Source organism: Acanthisitta chloris, unplaced genomic scaffold (assembly GCF_000695815.1).
Source record: "Acanthisitta chloris isolate BGI_N310 unplaced genomic scaffold, ASM69581v1 scaffold10723, whole genome shotgun sequence".
In the NCBI taxonomy this organism is placed as follows: Eukaryota; Metazoa; Chordata; class Aves; order Passeriformes; family Acanthisittidae; genus Acanthisitta; species Acanthisitta chloris.
The window spans coordinates 32,743-53,128 of record NW_008665442.1 but is presented as its reverse complement, the minus strand read 5'-3'; the positions used below and the strand labels follow the sequence as shown (position 1 = coordinate 53,128).

At 37.7% G+C, this 20,386-nt stretch overlaps 1 protein-coding gene across 1 annotated transcript in view; it reads right to left on the bottom strand.

Moving 5' to 3' along the window:
* Positions 1 to 363: 363 nt before the first annotated feature.
* The window catches only part of AQR (aquarius intron-binding spliceosomal factor), a gene marked incomplete at its 5' end in the record, with an annotated part of 51,850 nt that continues 31,827 nt past the window's right edge, over positions 364 to 20,386 (bottom strand). Inside the window, 11 exons of the mRNA XM_009071757.1 lie at positions 364 to 688; positions 5,811 to 5,924; positions 6,447 to 6,621; positions 7,408 to 7,493; positions 8,216 to 8,386; positions 11,248 to 11,419; positions 13,041 to 13,228; positions 14,542 to 14,613; positions 15,454 to 15,591; positions 16,405 to 16,614; positions 18,292 to 18,427. Coding sequence (XP_009070005.1) covers positions 449 to 688; positions 5,811 to 5,924; positions 6,447 to 6,621; positions 7,408 to 7,493; positions 8,216 to 8,386; positions 11,248 to 11,419; positions 13,041 to 13,228; positions 14,542 to 14,613; positions 15,454 to 15,591; positions 16,405 to 16,614; positions 18,292 to 18,427 — 1,702 coding nt within the window. The remainder of the gene's footprint in view (positions 689 to 5,810; positions 5,925 to 6,446; positions 6,622 to 7,407; positions 7,494 to 8,215; positions 8,387 to 11,247; positions 11,420 to 13,040; positions 13,229 to 14,541; positions 14,614 to 15,453; positions 15,592 to 16,404; positions 16,615 to 18,291; positions 18,428 to 20,386) is intronic.

Sequence of the window (20,386 nt, the reverse complement as noted above, 5' to 3'; positions counted from 1 at the left end):
CACACAGCTTGGTGTCATCAGCAAACTTGCTGAGAGTGCACTCAATCCCACTGTCCATGTCACCAACAAAAATGTTGAACAAAAAATACTAAGTAAACTATAAAGAGTGTCTGACCAATATTGAATATACTTAATCAGGGTAACTTAGTGACTGAATTAAAGGCCAAATATTCAAAACTGGTATAAAAAGCATCTTTACTGAACAATTTATGAAAATGAATAAGCATATCATTTGAGGTCATTAAACAAATTACATTCTTGATACTGACAAGAACTCAGTAGAATGTTTACCAAACATCTTGCTTGTCCATGAAGTATTCACTGAAAATACACCAAACAGGTCACATTACAGAAGCAACCATTTTAAAAAAGTCAATGTAAAAATATCAATTATTTTTCTAACAACCTTTTTCCCTGTCCATTTTCCAAAACACACACAAGACAACAATCACTTTTCAGTCTCATTCTCAGGTTCACTGTCTTCACTATCACTGTCTCTTCCCGGGTGTTCTGGCATTTTTCGATGTCCATCTACTTCGGCCACATTCAATTCTTCTTCCTGAATCATTTCTTCTACTACCTTATTTTCCTCTTCTGCATCTTCCTGCATGCCTTGCACTTCTACTTCAGTCTCTGGAGTTTGAGTAGTTTCTGGTTCTTCAATCATGGCAGGTGGGGGCAGTAAACGCTGGATGATTGAAAAAAGAAGAATTTTAAGTTTTTTCATTTTAGCTTCTACTTTTCACCTTATATTTAGGATTTTGCATTAGATAACAAGTTAACAGCAAAGACAAAATTAGAAGCCTTAATGATTTGTAAGCACTTACCTGCTAAGTAAAAAAAAATTAGAATAATCTTGGCTTGCACAATGGCCATCTGTGACATTTATTTTTTTCCTGAAAAGGGGGTATTAAGAACGCAGGACTTCCAATTCAAGGATAAAAAAAACATTTCATTATCCTAGTTAGACGTCTAAGTACTAGGGTTATGCTAAATCCCTACTTGGAGCAACAAGCATATTCCTACTGTAATCTAATTTGTTACCATTGCAAACTCATAGATATGTTTAACTTGTTTTCTGACGCCTTTCACCGGCCTGTCTTTAACAATTCATTCCTTTAATTTCCCCTTGCAACATTTTATAAAATGTTCTGTGAATGTTGTTGTACTTACACAGATTTCACCCACAGCTGCAAATGTAGAACAATGAAAGTTCCAGTAACAGTTAAAACAATGCTTAAATGTTTTTCACGTAATACCTCTGGAAAAGTAAATTAGTATATTCAAAGTGTTTTGCTCACAACCCAAAAAACAGCTTGCAAAACATTATAAGCAGCAATGGTAGCCAAATAACACATTTTGGTTAAAAAATACTAATAATCCAGTGAGCTGAAGAATATGTATGAATGCTATGCAATTCCAGGCTGTACAGAAACACTCATACTTCTTGCAGCCTGACATTATTTGATGACATGATGGATGTTTCCTTGGAATATTGTGAATCATTTTAATGAAATGCAAACTTGATAAGGTTTCCATGGATGGTTAGTTTTGTTTTGCTTAAAGGCAACTTGGCTCCACATGACAAAGTAAGTGTTTAATTACAATGAAGTCTTACCTTCAATTAGACAACACTAATACTACAAATTTCTGACAAGCACAGGCAAATCTATGAAGCAATTATGACCACCAGCAGAGATATGAAAAGCTTTTTTCACAAACCTTGAAGTTATCATACTGGTCTCTATAATCCATCTGTGCACAGAAAGTGTATTTTCAAACCAGAGATCCTTTCACTACAAAAATACATTCTTGATGCATGAGACAAAGTCAGACTTCTTCTGTGACTTAGTTACATAGCTTTGTGACTGTCACACTGTGCTTTGTGACTACTACTCTTAAGACTCGTGCAAAAGAAAAGGAAAAATTTCATGTTGTACTAACTAAATGGGATAAAAGAAATTTAATGCCTGCTTTGCTTTTTTTCTGTAGTTCACTTCTTGTCTTTTCCTGGAAGGAGAATGTGATTCATTGCCACAGTAGGAAAACAGCAGTTTTGTAACTAATTTTAGCTATCGATGTGTAAGATTAGGATGCCAAAATGAGTAACTGGTATTAATAGAAGATTGGGTCCATATTTGATTAAGGTGTTAGGGAAACCCATTTTATAGCAAAATTTAGGTGCTCACATCTGCTTTTCAGGACATGTATACACTTCTCAGTTATGACAGAACTATTCATTTACACCTGAATGTGACCAGCTTCACAGTCTACTGAGTCCTCATCTCATCACATTTGGCAGAGTTGAAAGATCTCCAGGGACATTAAGGACAGCATGAAGGGCTTCTACAGGTATGTTGCATGCAAAAGGAAGGCTAGGGATCATGTAGGCCCTGTCCGGAAGGAACGAGGAGACATGGTTACCCTGGACAAAGAAAAGGCTGAGGTTCTTAATGAATTCTTTTTCTCAGTCTTCAACTCCAAGTGCTCTAGTCACTCTGACCAGGCCAAGAAAGACAAAGATGCAGACTGGGAGAATGAAACCCCTGAGCCCACTGTAGAAGAGGATCAGGTTTGAGACCATCTCAGGAACCTGAATGTGCATGAGTCCATGGGTCCTGATGAGATTCATCCCAGGGTGCTGAGGAAACTGTCAGACGTAGCTGCTAGGCCACTATTTACAATTTTTGAGAAATCCCGGTAGTCAGGTAAAGTCCCTGACAACTGGAAAAAAGGAAATATAACTCCTATTTTTAAAAATGGGAAAATGGAAGAACCAGGAAACTATAGACCAGTCAGTCTCACCTCTGTGCCTGGCAAGATCATGGAGCAGATTCTCCTGGAAGCTATGCTTAGGCACATGAAAAGCAAAGAGGTGATCGGTAATGACCAACATGGCTTTACCAGGGCAAGTCATGCCTGATGAATTTGGTGGCCTTCTATGATGGGGCCACAAAATTTGTGGATAGGGGCTGAGCAACTGATGTTATCTACCTGGACATATGCAAGGCATTTGACACTGTCCCACATGACATTCTTGTCTCTAAATTGGAGAGACATGGATTTGATCAGTGGACCATTCAGTGAAAAAAGAACTAGCTGGACAGTTGCACACAGAGAGTTGTGGTCAGTGGCTCATTCTCCACATGGAGGCCAGTGATGAGTGATGTCCCTCAGGGGGTGGTGCTGGGGCCGATACTGTTCAATATCTTTGTCAGCGACATGGACAGTGGGATTAAGTGCACCCTCAGCAAGTTCACTGACGGCATCAAGCTGTGTGGGGCAGTCAACATGCTTGAGAGAAGAGATGCCATCCAGAGGGACCCTGATAGGCTTGAGAGTTGAGCCAATTCAAACCTCATGAAGTTCAACAAAATGAATTGCAAGGTCCTACATCTGGGCCATGGCAATCCCAGGCACACCTACAGGTTGAGTGGGAAAGTAATAGAGACCAGCAATGAAAAGGATTTGGGTGTGACAGTGGATGAGAATCTCACCATGAGCCAACAGTGTGCACTAGCAGCCCAGAAAGCCAATCCTGGGCTGCATCAAAAGGAGTGTGGGCAGCAGGTCATAGGAGGTGATTCTCCCACTCTACTCTGTTCTCGTGAGACCCCACCTAGAATACTGCGTGAAGTTCTGGTGTCCTCAACATAAGAAGGACATGGAACTGTTGGATAAAGTCCAGAGGAGGGCTAAAGTTGATAAGAGGATTGGAGCACCTCCCCTATGAGGACAGGCTGAGGGGGTTTGGGCTGTTCAGCCTGGAGAAGAGAAGGTTACATGGAGACTTCATAGTAGCCTTTCAGTATCTGAAGGGGTCTACAGTGGGGCTAGTTCTGGTGTCCTCAACATAAGAAGGACATGGAACTGTTGGATAAAGTCCAGAGGAGGGCTAAAGTTGATAAGAGGATTGGAGCACCTCCCCTATGAGGACAGGCTGAGGGGGTTTGGGCTGTTCAGCCTGGAGAAGAGAAGGTTACATGGAGACTTCATAGTAGCCTTTCAGTATCTGAAGGGGTCTACAGTGGGGCTGGGACTCGACTCTTTTTTAGGAACTGCAGTGCTGGAACAAGGGGTAATGGATTCAAATTGAAGGAGGGGAAATTTAGGCTAGATATTAGGAAAAGGTTTTTTCCTGTAAGGGTGATGAGACACTGGAACAGGCTGCCCAGGGAGGTAGTGGATGCCCCAACCCTGGCAGTGTTCAAGGCCAGGCTGGATGAGGCCTCAGTTGGGAAGTGGCCCTGCCCATGGCAGGGGGTTGGGATGCAATTATCTGTAAGGTCCATTCCAACCCCTAAAATTCTATCATTCCATGATCTCCAATATCAGATGAACTGCCTTCTAAACAAGTCTCATCATGTGCTTACAGGACTGGGTTTCTAACAAAACAATGCCAGCCTCCTTCACTACTTAAAAAATACAAACACAAAAAATCATTTATAAGAAAAGATTTTAGGACTCTCACTCCTCTTTCTCTACGCCCTTTTCTTTCGATCAGACTGGTAATTAGAGCATTTTCCCAAAACAGTAAGAAAACATCCTGTGTAGCAGGGCTGTCTGGCAAAGCCTTCTTCTGGGTAGCGAAACACTTCAAATTTGGCTATGCCTCCCAGAAGGAAAAAATAAAATAAAATCCAAGTGTAACTGGAGAAGAACTGCAGAGAAAAATAAATTTCCTACCTCAAAATCTGACATTCAGCTAAATGAGAAGTTTTGGGTTCTGAAGTCTATTAGTTAGACTGTTCTGTATTAAATGAAACAGTGTTAGAAAGAAGGAAAAGAAACATCCTCACATTAAAGAATAAGATTGCTAGATCTCACAGACAAGTACCTTGTGCTGTCTGCTCAAGGCTAGAGAGTCATGCTCACACTCTTCCCACAGTCAGCTAATACGGAGTGAGTAGTGTCATTCTACACCACTTTTGTCCACTTTCGGAAATCTTTCAGAAGAGGAAAAATAATAAGGGAACTCCGAAGTGCCATGAAAGAATAAATTTCAGGTAAAATAAACACGATATACTCCAGACATTAAGTGAGGGGTAGCATTTAAGAGCACTCCCTTTTGGTTTACTATCAACTACTGATACAATTTACAGACCCAAGTAAACTGAGTAAAGCAGCTTTCTGTTCAGTATACTATCTAAACTACCTTAAAGCTCTGCTTACTTACACAAGATGACAAGGGGTTTCTCTTGGGTCCTGAATTCTGTTTCAGGGATGAAACACTGACAAAATTAGGTGAGAGTGTCTACAACTGCTTCGAATCCCTATGTAGTTTTGCTTGGTGCTGAACTAGTGCCAAAAAGAATTGCTCCACAACAAAAAACACTACAGCTGTGAACCAGCCTGGATAACACAGTGAGTTAACACAGTTAAAACAGTTTCAAGATATGATCGGGTCTTTCTATTACAAAACATTATTACAGCATGTAGTGGTGTTATAATCCCACTAGCTGCACTCACCTGAAACATAACACATAGGTTTAGTTCAAGTAAATAGTGGACAAGCTAGTTCTTCAGTATTAATAATTAGTATTTTTGGCCCAGACAGAGCCATGTCTAGCACTTGGCATCAATTACTGCTGCATTTGGGGACTTAAACTGGGACTTAAATTACTAGAAGATACTGCTTTTGCTATTGCGAGATTTTAAAAGACCTCAATATTCTCACTCCCAGTCACAAACATTTTTTGAATTTTAATCATAATAGGAACAGTCTCAAACTTCAACAGCTTCTCACGCCACTTACCAAAAAAAATAATTTATTTTAAATGCACACATTCCAAAAGTTAGAAGGTCCTTACCTGCTGATAGTGGTGTGTACTCTGTATCATGTGCATATACATGTTGTACACAAAGTTAGCCATTTGAGGCATGTTCTTAATAACATGTATTTGATGAGATGGTCTTTCTCCATTCTAAGGAAGGAGGAAAAAGTTGACATTCAGCAAACAAAGCAAGACAACAAAGACCAAAAATATGTCAACACTAAAAATTTACCTGACTCATGTGCATAGACAGAACTCAGGAAAAAGCAGACACAACAGTTATATTGATAATTAAGTTTTGTGGAACCATCAATCAATTAAAACCAGCAAGTGTGTATCGTGATAAAAGTTAACTCTAAAGATAGAATTCTTACAATCATATAATCATTGAAGTTGGAAAAGACCTCTAAGATCAACAAGGCCAATCATCAAATAGCACTGCTGTGTTCACCACTAAACCATATCCCCTAAGTGTCACATCTGCACATTTTTTTGAAACTCTTCCAGAGGTGATGATTCCACCATTTCCCTGGGCAGTCTGGTCCAATGCCAAGAGGCAGGGGCACCGGTTTGGCAGAGAAAACAGTTCCAACCTTCTATAGCCCACTCAAAAAAAGTGAGCAAACACATACACCCATTACAGATACCAAAACTTAGTGCAGCTGTTCCTACCTGTCTTGCTGTTGGAAAGCATTCTGTGGGAACGATATGGAGGTGAAGTGGTCGCGCTGTGAGTTGGCTGAAAGCTGGAGTTAGTTCAAAACAGTTCTGAAATAGTGATACCCTTGCAAAGATATAAAGCCCAAGTCTGGCTCTTGACATGGCAACAACTAATCGTCGGACATCCCTTCAGAAAACAAACAAAACCAGTCACGCTCTTTTTCACTGATGACAGAGTTGCAATAAAAATAACTAGAAGTACACAGAAGTCTTAGTTAAAGGAAATATAAAATCGTTGGCTAAAATACTAAAGGCCTAAGATACTTTAGTTTTTTCCCCCCTACATACTGTTCCAATAACTACCAAACCCCAGTACCATTATATAGAAACAATATGTTCATGGTAGCAATAATGATATGATAAACCATCCTTTGCTATTTTCCTACACTTCACAAATTGAGAGTAAACATTGGAACAAATCACAATAGCATTTCTGTATCCCTGAATGAGTAAAGATGAATCTGATAGCTCATCTAACTATTGCTGATTATACAAGTCTTCCTCCATCCCATCCTGAAACAAAAGTGCAAATATTTTAAATGACATGTAACTTATGCAATGATCAAACTCTTTGGATGCAAACCAAAAATCTCACTTACAGAAAAGGATCTATAAGAAAATTTAAGTCTGCATTTGCTCAGCAAGCATTACACTCCTATCATGCAACTAGGGTGAAACCAAGTTCAGCCTATCTGCAGCAATATAAACTAATTATAGTATAAGAGCCATTGCTAAAGTGGTTGTAGGGGGTATCAGACAGTTATAAAAGGAAGTATGTCTGAACTTCACTATATACATAGCATTAAACTTCATTTCAACTACATACTCAAATAATCACTTTTGTATAATATTAACATTTCTGATACAGAGAACATGTACTTCAATGACACTACAAGATGATGTTCTTACATACCTTAGGTGCCCTACAGCTTTGGTACGCACTAGTGAAAGGAGAATATAATCATTTTGTTGACCTTGAAATCTGTCCACAGTTGTTACCTAGAGAATCAAAAAACAAGAAAAAAATCTCCACAGGCTAATCTTTGCCATTTCAACTAAAACCTAACACCAAAATTTTAACATCAACTTTGGCCTGAGATTGCAGTAAACGAGAAAAGAAATTGTTTTAGTTGGCCTCTAACAAAAAAATCCTCAGCATGGGGTTTTTTTTGGGAAATGTTGGGAGGAGCTTTTGTCTAACTGTATACAATTTCTTTTACATTAAAAAAAAAAAAATCAGACAGCTAACAGTGGGGTACTAATACCAAAGGATTGTGGAAAGCTTTATAATACAGAGTTTTAACCTGCAGAATTAACACCAGACTTTTATAACTATGTTCTTTATTTGTTTCATCAGATTAATTATCACACTTTTTATCAAATCATTTGCATTCTGGGTGGATCTTCCTAGAGGTGTAATTTTGGGGATTGATGTTTTTATTGAAGACAAAATAAATGACGAAGAAAAGAGTTATTCTGTCCCATGTAGTCTGTAGTTTCTTCAGTTTCAACAACTTCACTTTGTCTATGTCAAATTACAGCAGAAACAAGCCTGCTGATCTATAAAACTCCACAGAATGTAGGTTCATAAATGTGTAATTAACCAGGGAATACTTGCGTAGGTAGCTGTGAATCTATTAAATTAGTTTGATGTACAATATGACAATTTAAAAACACACAAACCAGAACCACTCCAATGACTGATATATTTTCCAAGTCACCTTGTTTGGCCGTCCAATCAGTGGATTATTTCCACACCGCTGATTAATGACATCACGGATCAGGTGTTTTTGTCCATTGTATGTTGTCAGGATACTTATCTTGTCTGCAGGATAACCAAGTAGGCACATATACATGAAGACTGCCACAACATACTCTGCTTCACCAAGATTCTTAAGTTTAAAAAGAGAGGAAAAAGAAAAGTAGGAATAAAAAAGAAATAAAAACCACAAAATAACTTGTAAAGTTAGAAAGAATAACAACTGTGACATCGTCATGTATTTAGACAAGTATCTCAGTGCTCAAAGAAAGGTCTCTAGATCTGATGTTTTTTTTCTCACTTAATACAAGCAGTTTGGAAAGAATAAACAAATCACAAGTAGGTTTAATTACTTCATTCTGATTTCTCTTCAGAGAAGTGCTGAAAATACCTACATCAGTATCATTGTTAGTCACTGATTAAAAATTCGCAGTATTTACTCAGAGGTTCCAAATAGTCACCTCAAAATGCTGCAGTGACTCACCCTCCAGTAAACTGAAAGAAAGAACTAGTTGAATTAGCACAAATAAACTTCTTTTAAGTACTAATTTGAAGACAGACATCTGGATTATCAAACAGAGTTCTCTCTACTGCAGGCCATACCCATTCAACTTCGAAAGACCAGCTGTTATTTTGTATATTTTAACTTCCTTTCTCTGCCATGACTTTATAAGTCTGTCCCAAAGCACCACTATTCTGGCTATAGGAAAGTTTGTTCTATTTTCAGACTGAAGTTATTCATATCCTGTTTAAATCCATTTTCTGTCAACAAAAATTATTTTTCAGGTTAAAAATGCTGACATTTATTCCTGCTCTATTTATACTGGGAATGTTATCCCCACTTGGCATATGTTTGAATGGACTGGAAATATCACCCTCATTTATTTTTTCTTACTAAGTGGGCTCTGCGTTACTTGGAAAATGCAGTTGCCAGGCATATCAAACACCTGTGGGTGTAAAGCTATTCTACAAATTTTAATCCCCTTTAAGTCTGGAAAGAAATGCCCAAATTCACAAAGAGAAATAATACATGGCAGCAATCTGTTATGAAAAATCATGCAATGCCACCAACATACTCTGCTAATATCTTCCAATGCTCAAGATCAAGGAAAAAAGTAACTGTAGGAAGTACTAGAAGAGTTTGCACATAAAAGCACTGGTGTAACGACAAATGTGTTGTGTCCTCATGTCAGAGTTGTTAACCTTCCTTAGCTAAAGTATGATCCAAAGCAGTGTTTATATTCTCAATTATCAGAATCCTAGTTTAAGGCACTGCTTTCAGCTGCTCCTGTTCCACTTGACAATTTTTTACTACTTGAGCATTACAGTTTATAAAAGAAAATCAAAAGAAATTCTCCAAACAATTCTGTCCTCAATCTAGAAGTGAGATAAAGTGGATTATGATTCACCATTGCTTTCTTCACTAACAGGACAGTGATTTGTATTAAAAAAATATTGAGAGGAAACCCAAGCAAAATCTGATGAAAACCGTTGTTGATAGCTTAATAATTTAGCTGAGAAACTCCAAGACTTTTTGGCAATTTACTTAATCCTCAATGTTTCTCTGCTTCTTATGCATATTTCTTGCAGTACTATTTTATTCTTTTATGAATGGGCTCTTTTGCATAGAGATCAAAGCAATGCAGTGACTCTTCAAACTAAAATACGTGCCACTGAGCAAACTTTGATTCTTCGTGTTCAGAGGAAATGCTACTATTTATTTCACTATGTGCTGGGTTTGCATGGCCCAGTTTTGGCAGTGGGAGGGATACAGGGGTGGCTTCTGTGAGAAGCTGCTAGAAGCTTCCCCATGTTGGGCAGAGCCAACATCAGTGGTGGTAGTTATGCCTCTGTGATAGCATATTTAAGAAGGAAAAAAGTTATTGTGCAGAAGTAATTGCAGCCAGGAGTGAGAGTATGTGAGAGGAACGACTATGCAGACTCCAAGGTCAGTGCAGAGAGAGGGGGATGAGGTACTCCAGGCACCGGAGCTTAGCCTTGCAGACTGTGGTGAAGGCCATGGTGAAACAGCTGTTCCCCTGCAGTCCATGGAAGTTAATGGGTGCAGAGATCCACCTGCTCCAGCCCGAGAAGATCCATGACAGAGCAGAGTTCCTGCTAGGACTTGGGATCCTGTGGGGGACCTGTGCACGAGCAGGCTGACCCTGAGGAGTGACCCACACAGCAGCAGTTCATGGAAAACTACAGCCCATGGGAAGGACTCACACTGGAGAAGTTCACAGAGAGCTGTGTCCCTTGAGAGGGACCCCATACTGGAGCAGAGGAAGGACTCCTCTGCCTGAGAGCAGCAGTATCACAACATGTGATGAACTGACCGTAACCCCCACTCCCCATCTGCCTGCGCTGCTAAGGGAAGGAGGTGGAGATGGGAAGGAGGGAGGAATGGGAGAAGGTGTTTTTAAGGTCTGTTTTGTTTCCTCATTATCCTGATTTGATCTTGTTAACAAAAAAAAATCACTTAATTTCCCCAAGTTGATGTCTGTTTTGCCTGTGATGGTATTTGATGAGTGATTTTTCCTTGTCCTTTTCTCAACTCAGGAACCTTTTGTAATATTTTCTCTCCTGTCCATTTGCAGAGTGGAGTGATAGAGCAGCTTTGGTGGGTGCCTGGCATTCAGGCAGGGTCAACCAGTTACACACTATCATGACACCACAGCTGAATTACAATGGACTTCAATCTGCTTTACACCAAAATTACATTTTATAATGAATTATACACCAAATTTCATCCCTCCCATAACAGTGAGAAAACAGATATCAAAGTCATTCACTGAGCAAATATCACAACATAATAGGTTATAATTTTCTGCATTCCAAACTTATTACAAGGAGGAAAAAATCATGCAGATGCATGACTCAGTTATCTGAGAACACGAAGTAATCAGTTTACTGTATTTTGATCATCTGTCTTCACTGCAGATCAAATAAGTGATAGTGAGATTAAATAAATTATATATGTAATATTTCTTTTACCTGATAGAAATAAGGATTGGGTTCAGACTCTCCTACACCATTGAAGTCTTCTACATTTATAAGCTGGAAGTCATATAAAAACCCAGCATTGGCTGTTCTGAATTCTGGCAGGAGCTGCACATGAGGCAAGTTACCCAAATTCTTGTAACGCCAGTTGTAGAGGTTACATAAACTGTTCAAAAGCACACAGAGACAAAGCACAAAGAATTAGTTATAGCAGGTTCTTGAACTCATTCAAAAGAGTTCAGATGCACATAACCCCTTGCTTTTAAGATTTAGTGCTTCTGTAGGTTTTCAATGAAAAGAATAATTTTGCTGGACAGCCTGTACATATATAAATGAACACACTTCAACAAGCTATCTAGCAATATTATTTTTAAACTGTGTTTCTGTTTGGTTCTTGCTCACAGGAAATGTCAGATTTCACTTCAGTGCAGCACACTCAGTCTTAAGTCTGTTCCACTTGATCAGGCTACAGATTTTGCAACGAATTCTAGTGGAAATCTCCATGGGTAACAAAACTTAAGTAATATTAATGTTTCTTTACAAAACAGAAACAGTAAGGAAAATAGCGTTTTCTGCATTAACCGTTGTTGTAAAGCTTCTTATTGTAAAAAGGAATTTATGTTGTTATTTGTGTATTGCCATGTATTAACATGAGACATGAAGGGAAACAACCAAACTCTACATAATTCTGAATCATCTCTGGTATTTACAGGGTCAGTAAATACAACCAAAATGCCTCATTCACAAATGCACAACAACATCCAGACCAAAGTAGCAGATGGGGAAGCTACCTGTGATCAAAAAAGTCAAAGCATAGGAAGGTACAGAAAAAAGTCCTTGACCAAGAAATTAGTGGCGAAGTGAAGGAATTCTTCTGCTGTCTTATCACTAAGAAAACTCACTGAGATGTTGCAAAGAGTAGATGGCAAAACAAGATTTATCATCATACTCAGATATAATTAGCATTTTTAAATCATACTGAATTGTCGTTCATAAGACTAGAAAATAATATTCACCCTCCCAGCATTTCCTACATGACAAAACAAAGTTCTCCTTCCTATTGTTCAATCCATTTCATGCCTAAAATAAAAATTTAAAATAAACTTAGAATAGTAAGATTTTACAGGGAGTAATTTTCTCCTATTTGTTTTTTTTTCTTCATACTATGATACCACAAATATGCACTTGACACAATATATAAGTTTGGCATTTAAATTATCACAGTGAAATGACAAATACATAGACAAAAAAAGAAAAGCTATTTTACTACAGAGATGCAGTACTTCCTTTAATATAGAAAAGAGGCTTTATAGTCTTGCATGGACAATCTGGATGTCTCCAATCAAAGATGCAGTTCTGCTGAGACACTACAAGAAAAGCACCCTTTTACAGACTCTCAGGGAAATATATATTCAATGCTAACTAAATCAAATCTTTATTTAACTTTGAATATATTAAATATGTTAGATTAGAAAAGGAAGCTTCTGAAAAGAAGTCTCAGCTGTAAAAAAACCCAAACACTTAAGACTATTGAATTTTTAAATATAATTTTAATCAAAGTACTCAAACAGCAGAGTACTACTATATTAAAATAAAAAATGAAATCTGATTTAATTTCAGCAAAGCAAAATCTGCCTTCCTAGTCTAAGCTGAAACAAATGGAACAAACCAACTAAACGACAGTCCTGTCTTAACAATAAAAAACAAAGTTTCCACAATTATATGTGCACTTTGCCAATTTTTAACCTGGCATTTTCGTACAAGCTAGACATGTGATTTTCTGTTACCTTGCTCTTGCTCTTCCTTGTGCATCTAAATCAACAGTTGGCACTCCAACACGAACAAACCGTGTGAAAAGAGACTGCTCCATGTTGGAGTATTTTTGAAAAGCCATGTTCTTAATGACTGGTGGCAACTGATGATGGTCACCAATCATAATCCACCGCTTCAAACGACTGAATCCATCCTGGGGGTTCTAGAAATAATCAAGGCAGTCAGTTAAAATACACTAATAGTCAAATTGGCTGCCTTTGTCTAAGTCCTAAATTTCAACATTTGTTTTTCAGCTACACTAAACTGCAGTCATTTTAAAGTCTATTAGCTTCTTCCTGATCAGAGCACAGGACTGTAAACAAAGTATTTTTTCTTACAAACCAACATGTACCTTTATCTACTAAAATCAGTAGAGAAATATCAGGCTAAAGATCATATTACACTGCTTTAAAGGCCAAAAGTAAGACAATGTCAGAGGATAAAAGGAAGTACCACAATCATAGATGCTACAGCAGTAAAAAATCCTAAATGCTACATAGTAATATTACCCCAGAACTGTCCTTTAAACTTTAATTTTTGGATTCTGAGGTAGTGAATATGAAGCATCTGAATAATGACTGAAGCATCCAAAACAGTTTTAGTGCTCAGATGCCTGAAGCACAAACTGAACTTGCCTTTCAAGTGTCTCTGTAGTTCATGTGCTTCACCAGTTTACCTCTGTAATTCTCACATGGCCTTTTCCATCATGTCTAAGTAATCCTCGCCCTGGCTCTTGGACTAAATGCTCTTCAGTATATTTGGTATATATTTTTCTAGTTCTGTATCATCCTTAGTGTACCTATGTTACATGCTGAGAGACCTCATGAAAGAGCATTTTAACACACGGACAAAAAAAGGACAAGATTGTGTGGGTAACATTATCCAGGAATTAGAATCCTGAAGACTTCTACCTGCCAGACCCTCATTTTTTACACATTCCTGTGATATTGCCCTTTTCTCACAGGAGCATTATTCAAGACAAAACCTGAAGTTCCTTTTCTTGCCACTTATAGTGGAAGAGCTCTGAAGCTGCCTCTGATGAGACAGCAAGGAAAAAAACTGAACTCTGGACTGTCCAACTCATTGAGCCTGAGAATGCCTTAGTAAGAAAGTAAGAGAATAGAAATTACTTTTATTGGCATGAAAAAAAATATTTTTTCCCCCCATCCAAAGCTTACCAAAGCATTCTATAGTCATTCTGCTCTTATCAGCAGTTTTAACCTTGGACAAAGAGCTCACCAAAGAATGCCGTTTTAAAAAAACTTCTCACTCTGAATTGCAAGTGAAGAAATCAAGTACTGCTACTCTGTAAGCTTAGATCTTAAGGCTTTCTTAAAAAAACCCCAACAAACACTCAATTTTCAAGGACTATTTGGATGGCTCATGTAAATAAAGTCACTGATTATCCCCACTTGCTCAAGAACACAGACTTGTATTTATTATTTTTTGAAACATGTTTTATGTTTCAACTCTAACCTGCAACAGGAGAGGTATAAAGGTTTCTATCTCCAGAATCTGAGCAGACTCTTCCATTAAGATGTTGTCATACTGAGGAAAAAAAAAAGATGTCCATAAACACAGTAATACAAATTAATGTAGTTATTCAGCCTACCAAAACAAACTATCTGTTACTCATTCAGCTTTTGATGGGTGGGACAGTTACAGCAGGACTTTACCTTATAGGCAAAATAACAGTATTACCAAGTGGGCAACATCCTACTACATTAATGGCAGATCTACCTGTACCAATCAGGTCTTACATCTAGAAGGAATCCACGACTGCTTCTTGTATGCCACAGCCATCCAAAAGAGAAAAGCTTTCTGCAGTGAAGCAAACTAATTTGGTATCTTCGCACTGAAGCTGAAGAGCAGCCACTTCGTGATCCAATCCAGTACATTACTGGTGCAAAACAATACTGACAGAATTACTGGTGGCTGGCTTTTTCAGTAAAAAGTCTGCGCTAAATTAAGAGCTATGGTTACCACTGCAGAATGAAAACAACACTGCATCATATTCTTTTTCCTCAAACTGTTCATTTTTTAGATAAACAAAGTTATCATTGCTTTTTTTCCCAATTCTGCCTTTATTTTATTAATCATATTATTGCAGTTCATAATCTAATAAGGCAAAACTAAGGTTTTTATATAGACAGGTACTATTAACCATTTTTTGCATAGACAGTAACTTAAAAGTGATTTCATCTTTTATTTAGAGAAGTTCTATTTTTTTTCAGTAAAACTACGAAGTGAAACATAGTGGTAAAAAATGCAACTCAAAATAATCTAGCTGCCTAGATTTAGGGCAGATAAAAAGATTTATACAGGGTGGGGTGGGAGAGAGAAGCAACACCAAAATCAGTAGTATAGTAACACTTGTATAATCATTACTTTGAAACCCAGTTCAACCAGGTCACGTCGTTTCAGAGCAGCATGAGTACAAGTCATGGCAATGATTTTGGCTTCTTTCACCAGTAGGTATTTGGATCTATCCAGGCCACTGCGGAGAAGTTCAAATGCTCTGAATTCCTATGGAGGACAAAAGAAAAATCTTGAAAGTCAAAATACAAAAAAATATCACCTACAGAATGTACCCACTCAATCTATCTGGCCAGCTTCTTAATATAATTACACAAGGAAGTTATAAAGGCATCTACCATTAACAATCCATCTGAATAACTGAATGTGGTTTCCAGGTTTACCGTATTTCAAAAACAGTCTTTTAAAAACCTATCAAAGAATTCTGCCAACCTGTGTGCATATATAAATTTGAAGACAATTATTCAATTAATTCTGAGGAACCCGCTCAGAATCCCCCAAAATTTTGTTTTACTATATCTTCTTGTTTTCTACTGTACTGCATCATAACATCATAGCAAATTCAGTATTAGAAAGGCTGATACAGTTAATATGACAAAATGACACACACATCACATTTACCCTAACTTTTAAAAGCCTCTCAAGCAATTCTGGCAAAACCAGAAGATAATCTGTTTAAGTTACTTCTAGGTTATCTGATTAAAGGCAATTCACTGTAAATACAAAGGCCCTGTGATGATCAGGGGAGCAGTGTATAGGCACACCAACCCTGGTAACCTAATTAGTGAAGACAGAACATGCAGAATGGCTGCTTTGCAAGACCAAACTGAAAGAGATTAGACCCTTGTCCCTATCTTGAAACATACCTATATTTCTCAAAGGGAGAAATTCTCACCTTGCAGACTAATGAAGCTGCCTAGAGGTATATACTTCTTCCAGGATGTAGGGCAAATGAGAATTTTGGAACAATGAAAAGTTTTTCACTTTACAGGTCCAGTTACTTTTAACAGTTACATGTCTTACCTCAAGCTGAGTGAATATTTTCTTAATATGTCTAAAACATCCTTCAGCAATTTCCATATCTTCTTCATAGGATTTGCCTTTGAAAACTGGTTGAGGAGCATTTGCAAAATACTGGTGAAAAGGAAAGAAACTGGAGACATCTGTAACATCTGGCAATTTTCCACCTTTAACTTTCACTTTGCTGATATACTCCTCCCAACGAGACATTACCTATGGCAAAGAAAAGTGTCATACTGACATGTTTTTATATCATAAAGTTTTTGGCAATGTGTAGTCTTGAACACACAGTATTAAAAAAATTATCACAAAAGTAAGGTATGTCTAAATTAGCATTTAACCTTGTGTCAGGATGACATTTTTGAAGTTGTGGTGGGTTGAGCTTGGCTGGCTGTCAGACTCCCACCCAACATCTCTCCCTTTCCCTCCTCAACAGGATAAGGGGAGAAAATAAGATGGAAAAGATTATGGGTTGAGATAAAGACAGGGAGATTGTTTAGCAAGTAGCATCACAGGCAAAACAGACTCAGGGAAAGTTGGGGAAAATTAATTTCATTTTTCTGTGATTTAAAGAAGAATAAGATGGAAAGCAACAAAGACAAAACCAAAACCCCCTTTATTCTCCCCACTTCCTCTTTCTTCCAGAGCTCAATTTAGCTTCTTCATTCAGAATTCTTCTACCTACTCCCCACCCTGAGCAGCACAGGAAGAATGACTCTGTCATTCAAATTCATAACATCACATCTCTGTCATCTCTTCCTCCTCACACTTCCCCCCTTCTCCAGCATGAGATTTTGACAGACTGTGGCTTCCCTTCAGTGCATATCCACCTGATACTTGCTCTGGCACAGTCCTCCATGGTCTGCAGATAAGACAATCTGCTTACCACAGTCCTCTCCATGAGCTGTGTGGGAACCTTTGCTCTCATGTCTGGATCACCTCCTGCCCCTTCTTTTCCTTCTGGCCTGGGTGTGTGGGGTTGTTTTCCACACTCCCCTCTCTGCCCTCAGCTGCTGCAGAGTGTTTTTGACCACTTCTCAAAGAGGTTTTCACAGGGGCACCACCAATGTTGCTGAAGGTGTCAGCTTTGGCCAGCAGTGGATCTGCTGGAGCTGGTTGTGTGCAACACAAGGCAGTCCCTGGCCTCTTCCAGAGGTCATCTCTGCACCCACCTGCTACCAAAACCTTCCCACATAAACCCAATACAGAACTAAATTTCTTCATTATCTCCACCTACAGTACTGTGGTTTAAATACCAAGTAGGATTCATCTGGGAGGAAACTGAACCAGAAGATGAGCTTTAGCAGTGCTCCTAGCACTTTTCAACACCTAATGTCCATTTAATGTTAAGGCCCACACTAAAGCTAGCCCAGAGTAACTGCTAAAAAAAAAAAAAAATATATATATATACAGTGTATTCATTTAATCCTAAGAATCACTTTACAAGTGTCCTTATACCACACTAATTGCTAATGTAGACCGAAAAATACATGGAGGGGAAATGAAGGTTACACAATATACAAAAAAATCATTTTGTACACTACACATTTGATTTCGCACTAGCATTTAATGCCATAAAAGCCTCCTATACAGACAGGATCATCAGATTTTCCTATCTGAAGAAGCTTCAGGTTTGCATCTTTGCCAGCAGTCATGAAGGGCAGCAATGCTAGCCTTTAAATTTGTGAGTCATCAGGCAGGATTTAAAACAATGGCAATACAAGTAAGTCATGTTGCAATTATAAAACTTCAGCTGTTATTGTATTGTGAACCACCAAGGAAAATGCATTTTGTTTTTACACTTAATTCTGAAATTCACTGCCATTTTTGCGAAGTGTTTCATAACATATTTAGGTCATACAGTCTCTGTAAAAGTATTTCAGTCCTTACTTGGTATAAGAAAAAGTGGCCAGCTGTTTCACAAGTGTAAGAAACATCTCCTGGGACTCCAAGACTCTCTTGTAATCGCCCAACTTCTCGTAGAAGTTCAAGTCGTCGAGCTAGCACATAATTAACTCTTCCATATCTACAAAATGGATTAAATATAACATAAATTTTACTTAAATGTATTGAATTCAAAATTGTTTTATCTAAGTATCACAATGAGAGATCATTAAAAAACCCAACACCCCTAAAAACCCACCACAACTACTACCCCAAGCAAGTTATACAAGTTTATGGACCATCATAAACCTATACCCAAAGTTTCAGATGAAAAGGCTTACTTCCTTTGGCAATATACAAAATATCATGCAGTAATTTTTAACACACCGTAACAGACAGTTTTGCATTCACACATAGGAGATTATATACTCTTAGATGCCTGCTGAATAGCTTTTATAACTTTTATTATTAGTTTGTAACCTATTCCTTCCATTCTTCCTCCTCTTACACAATTCAAGACAAATTTTTTCCTTTATGAATCAAATTCCTTAGTCCATGAAATGCTCCCCTCCCAGAAGCATTAAAAGAACAAAAATCAATGAATCACATTTTCTGAAAAAGAAAACATTTAAAAGTGTTATAAATGGGTGGATTTAAAGAAGTGAGGGGAACTTTTAAAAGTTTAAAAGTTTAAAAGTTTAAAACTTTCTTTTAAAAATGTATACATAGTTAAAAGCTTAAATGTGAATAAAAGCTAACTTTCAAGTTCTTATTAAACTTATATCCATACAATACACTTTCTTCACAGAAAAAAAGCAGCACTACCCCGGTAATCCCATTGGGTTCTATTGTCTTATTTAGAAGAATAGTTAGAAGACGGAGATTTGAATTTACTATGACACAACTGAATACGATATTGTTGACAACTACAAAAAAACCAAGATCCTCAGGAACTAGGACAATTAAGATCCTTGAAATACTAAATAGTTTTTTCTTCTTCAACAAAACTAATTCATTATAATTACAAGTGACTGCAACCAGTTGTGAGATTTCCCCACACACACTCTTCCCCCGACCTCTTATTTCTCACAATTCAAGTCATATGCCCTCTTTTATGTATTTGTACATTGCTACAAAAATTTTCTGTAGCTGTGATTCCCTCTGTGCTTCAGTGACAGTACCAGTTTAATCAGCTCCTCTCCACCTTATGTTCTTATACCCCCTGCCCAGCTTTGCTGTGCCTGCAGAGGGAGCAAAAAAGGAACACTAAGCTTGCAAGCAGGAGAAATTCCTTAAGCAGTATTGTGCCCTCTAAAGCAACCTGTCACAGAAAAAACATTAACTCAGTAGCAACCTAAACACAAATAAACAGCATATAAGAAATAAAGTTCTCATGGCAGTGCAGCCCACCTTCAAATATATTCCACAAACTTTACCCCTCCCTCCCAAACTGCCAGAACCCATAGTGCTTGCTATAATGTCCTGTGCATCTGGAGTTACCTTGAAAAAGTATGAAAACAGACAATGTAGAGTGTCTTAAAGAAAACTCCTTTTAAGGATGAGCACTACTGTTCAAGGAATATACTAAACTGTGCATATTACTAGATGAATATCTGCTACAGCATCATTTCACTAAGACTTTGGCTATCAAGTTCCTGGAATAATTTGACTATGTCAAAGCATTCAAATTAAAAGAAAAAATGTCACAAGGTATTTACTTTGCCAAATACTCAACTATGTGTATGTGGGTAGCTTCTAGTGACAATCTGTAATTTTTACTACAGCTTTGGAAGTCCAAGTATTGCTATGATAATCCAGTACTGGACAGTTCAGATATTTCCAGTGCATGACCATTACATCCCTCCTTACATTTATGAATGTGTGTAATCCTACTGACGTCAATTGGACTAACATACAAATATTCAGAAGAACAGGTTCTTAAGTCTTTGTACTGGTACAGAGTTGATAGCTTTTCTTATGCATGTGTTCTTCAAAATGTGTTATCAATGAAATGAGCAACTTTGAGGTTAAGCAATATCTGAAGAATTAAAAGCAGAAAGTTTAATTTAACATTTATGTTTATTAACATAACATTCATCAT